The sequence below is a fragment of the Arachis ipaensis genome, chromosome B02, assembly GCF_000816755.2.
Source record: "Arachis ipaensis cultivar K30076 chromosome B02, Araip1.1, whole genome shotgun sequence".
Lineage (NCBI taxonomy): Eukaryota > Viridiplantae > Streptophyta > Magnoliopsida > Fabales > Fabaceae > Arachis > Arachis ipaensis.
Genome location: NC_029786.2, coordinates 100,109,281 through 100,114,163, shown reverse-complemented (window position 1 = coordinate 100,114,163; position 4,883 = coordinate 100,109,281). Strand labels below are relative to the sequence as shown.

The window sequence follows — 4,883 nt, the reverse complement described above, 5'->3', positions numbered from 1 at the left end:
CCATCATGAGCAGTGCTAAGTAATTAAGTGGTTAGGTATAAGGGCTTTTCATGAATTCATTCTATTTGTTGTTTAGCATACCAATATAAAATAAAATTTGTACAGATATGATAACGAAAATTCTTATTTGTTTGATGGTATAAATTATTAATTTCTTGTTCCATTATATCTGTCTATTATTTATTATTTCCCTTTTTCTTTTCTCCATAAAATACAAAAAAATAATGTGTCAGTCTTCTTTCATATACCTACTTTTCTTTTACCATTTATGTTTGATTAAATCATGAATTACATGTCATTATCGGATTCATAATTAATATCAAATTTAAAATGCATTGGTTTTTCAACTTACAGCACTAGAACTTATATCCACCATAAAATATAATAATAAAAGAAGTGGTAATTAAAGTGCCTCCACTATAATCTCCTATGATTAGTAAACTATAAAATTCTTAATCAAAATCTTGATGGTGCAGATGACAGTGATAATTTTGGTGCTCTTCTTCGTTTCCCTATAGCACATGTAGATGATTTGGCAAGAGCACACATTTTTCTGTTTGAGCATCCAAATCCAAAAGGGAGATACAATTGCTCACCAAGCAGTGTTACTCTTCAAGAGATAGCCGAATTTATTCGTTCAAAGCACCCTGAATATAAACTACCTTCTCCAGAGTAAGTGTTCTTCATTGTTCTTAATGGCATGCTTTTAATTTGGATTTCATTATAAAAACTAATATTAATGAGTTTTATTTGTACACTCTAGGTCAATAAAGGAAATTAAGGGTGAGAATATACCACATATGAACTCAAAGAAATTAATTGATGCTGGATTTAAGTTCAAGTATGGGACAGAGGAAACGTTTGAGGAAGCCATTCAATGCTGCAAGGAAAAGGGTTATCTTAAATAAAGTTTACCACGGAACTAATTAGTGGAAAGGCAATAAAATGTTTGAGAAGATTGCTTTTGGTTTACTAAAGAAAAACAATTAGATGGTGCATGACATGTAGGTCAATCTATGAATGATGTTTTTCTTTGAATGTTATCGAAATAAGTTAATATAATGAAAAGTCCATTTTGTTTCTTTTCCTTTTTTTTTTTTTTTGGGTACGGTTAAGTTGCCCTTTTTATATATAGAAGGTTATAAGTTATGATAAATTGCATGAAGAAAAATTAAAGCAAGCAAATATATGATATATTGAATGGTCCAAAGTGTTCAACTATTAGGTAGCGTTTGGTAGAGAGACAGAGACGGAAAGATTGAGACTGAGAGACAGAGACTAAGAGACAGAAATTGAAATAAATCTCAGTATTCTATTTGATGCAAAATGGGAGACAAAAATTAAAACAAGAATGAAACTCTAATTTAATTTGCACAAAGAGTAAAATTGGAATTAATTAATTAAAATGAAGGTATTTTAGGTATAAAATGTTATTAAAGTTTCAGTCTCCATCTCTAAAAATTTTAGTCTCCTGTATCCTTACTTTTTGGAGGTACTGAAATACTGAAATTTTGGAGATAGAGACAAAAATTTTAATACCAGTCTCTAAACCAACAAACATGATACTGAATCTCAGTATCTCAATCTCTGTCTCAATACCTCAAAACAAACGCTACTTAAGGTTTTGCTAATATAGTACATGATATTCTATGTTTTATTATTACTTATTAATTATTAATAGTATATCTGATAGGAAAAAAAAATAACATCTAGTACGTTAGCGAAAACTTTTTTATGATAACAATAAATATACCTATAGGTCTCTTGATAAATATAGGTCTAGAAAATTAAATTACACAGGAAAATTACTTTTACAAAGTAGTTTATCCTCATTTATATAGATTATGAAAATTATTTAAAAGCATTTCATGAAATTACTTATTGTCAACATTTTTGTAATATATATCGTTTATTATATAATAATTACCCCAACCAAATATTCATTAAGTGGTTCATATATAATCTCATCTCCTATACTTATATATATATGATATATAAAAAATTTAAATTTTTTATTACATTTATTTTATATTTATTAAAAAATTAAAAACATTTTTTAATAATAATTTTATCATGTACATACACTTAAAGCACCTATTAACTAAACCCTTCGTAAAATTATATAACACAGAAGCTTCTCATACAACTCTAAAAGGATTAAATACGTACATCAGCTCCAATCCAAAAATTACAGGCTGTTGTCCTCGATTTAAAATCAGAACCACCCTTATTTTATTGTTAACCCATCACACCTTAACTTACCATTTGTTATCACTAATCAATAATATAACATATTTCAAAAGATGACTATTTCAGTGCTTGATTGATATAGTATTTGATGTGCTTAATTTTACATCTTCATCATAACTAGGTTGCTATATAAATGCCTTAGTGTAATGCCTTAGTGTATAGCTTTTAAGAATTTTATAACAATATATTTAAAGAAATTAAAAAAAAATTGAAAAGCTAACCTGGACCAGATCTAACAGTAGTGTTAACATAGTAACCTTCCTGAAGGAGATTTCTGATGATAATTGAAGCAATGAACCCTGTTCCTCCAGTGACACACACACTCTTCCTTTACCCTCTGCCATTTAGTGTTACCTTCTTCACTATGCTATGCTTCTTATTCTGATTACTTTGATCTCTTGATGGACTCTGAATGAGAAAAGTTTACGTGTATATGTATTCATTCAGTGATTCTTACTTAGTTAACTTCGGTCATATGTTGACAAAGTGTTTTAAGATTAAAATTGATTTTATTTTATTTGATTTAATATACTAGAAATTTTGACTAAACAACTAGATTTTTATTTTTTTTTATGAATTTGATTTACTAAATTATGTACAGATAATGACGTTGCTAGAGTCACAAAATTCTGTGATGATTGATACTTAAAATTGAGACCTACACTAACTTGACCATAAAATTGCTTACTTCCTGCTGCGTGTTAGTTGCTATATATAACTCTTCACCAACCCCAGCGAGAGATAATTATCTTATGCAAAACATATTATCTTATTATGCCATTCATTTTCATATAATATACCTGTCTATACATTATTAAATTTAAACTATATCTACTTTTTTTTTTTTTTCGATTTGCTTAAAATATATCTAATTATTACTATTGGAGTCACATTTTTAATTAATATTAGTGCTGTCAATTATTGTATGCCGCACGATTAGCTTAGAAAGTCTTTTTTGTTTGTTATTACTTTTCTTTTTCAAAAATCAAAAGTTGCAATAATGGTGTATGCGTGGTTAGGCTATATATATTTATGAGGTTTTTTTTTCATCAATCAATTTTAAATCAGCGACTTGTCAATTGCCTTGGTTAGTAGGAGCCTACCACGCTGGGGCTTATCTGTATATTCGCAGTAATTATCCACGTCCGATCTAAATTTTGCGAATATTATCCGATTCGTATAGTCATCGGATTTCGGATCGGATCCGATCCGATCCGATTCGTACTATGGTAGGATCGGATTATGGATTTGACAGTGATATCCGCGAATCCAATCCGTAAATTCGCATATCCGCACATCACATATAAATATCATAGTTTAAGAAAATAATCCTTAATGTGATATAAATTTTAGTGTGTTGTTTTATGAATTTTATGATATCTTGTTTTTTATTTTTTATGTTGTACTTCAACTTAGAATAATTAAACTTAAATCTTGTGTTATTATTTTTTTGTTATTCAAGAGAACTTTTATTGATAATATTTTACAATTAAATATGCTTAAACAGGTGAAAAATAAATTTTTTTTTTGTAAAAACAGCCAAATGAAATTTGAAAACTTTTTTTTTTGAATTATGCGGATATACTCAATATCCGATCCACATACTTCCGGATATCGTATTCGATCCGATCCGTGTGCAGCCCTATAGGACGCAGGGGCTAGCGATCCCCAATTAATATTCTTTAGTTTGAAATGCTTAGTTGTTAATTATTTATAGATTTAATTACTCTATTGGTCCCTATAGTTTCGCGAAATTTTTAATTAGGTCTCTATACTTTTTTTCTTTTAATTGAGTCCTTGCACCAATTTTTTTTAATTGGTCCCTACACTTTTTTTTCCTTTTATTTAGGTCCCTATACTAATTCTTTTTTTTTTTTAGTTGGATCCCTATAAAATTAAGCCAATTACTATTAAAAGAGATTTAATTGAAAAAAATTAGTATAGGGACCCAATTAAAAAGAAAAAAAGTATAGAGACCTAATTGAAAATTTCATGAAACTATAGAGACCAATAGAGTAATTAAACTTTATTTATAAGTAAAATGGACCTAATATTCTTGTTATGAACAAATGTTGTGTGTTTTTTATACCCCTTGATGCTTACTTTAATTTGTGGTCCGAATTAAAGATTGGATGTGTACCTAGTCAAAATTGTTCCCATTATTCCATTATATTATTTGGAATATTTAAGCCAATACTCTAGAAGAGTTTGACTAATCCAACATATTTCTTTCTAAAATATGTATTTTACTCACAAAAGTTAAGGTATGATTAATGTATGTGTGGAGTAAACTTATAAAGAAAAAAAAGGAAAGATTAATCTTTAGTTTTATTCTTTTAATAGTGTGTGTAGAATTCATGAATGAGTTCTATTATGAATTATGTGTTTACACTATCAAAGCCTTTGCCAGTATACATAGCCATGTAGAGCAACCAAGAAAATAAAAAAGAGATGGTTACTAAACTTAACCATCCTAACAAATTTATGCTGCACCTAATAACAGATTATAACAGATTTAGTATTAGTTTGGATTAGTTTTTCTAATGAAAAAAAATACTCTTTAAAAAAAGTATTTTTATTTAAAAAAATAAATTATTTTTTAAAATTAACAATCTTTTATTTAAAAAAAAACA

General features: G+C 27.8%; 1 protein-coding gene across 1 annotated transcript in view; it reads left to right on the top strand.

Moving 5' to 3' along the window:
* The window catches only part of LOC107625962 (vestitone reductase), a 2,562-nt gene extending 1,475 nt beyond the window's left edge, over positions 1-1,087 (top strand). The window contains exons 4-5 of the mRNA XM_016328715.2: positions 477-672; positions 764-1,087. Coding sequence (XP_016184201.1) covers positions 477-672; positions 764-908 — 341 coding nt within the window. The 3' untranslated portion in view covers positions 909-1,087. The remainder of the gene's footprint in view (positions 1-476; positions 673-763) is intronic.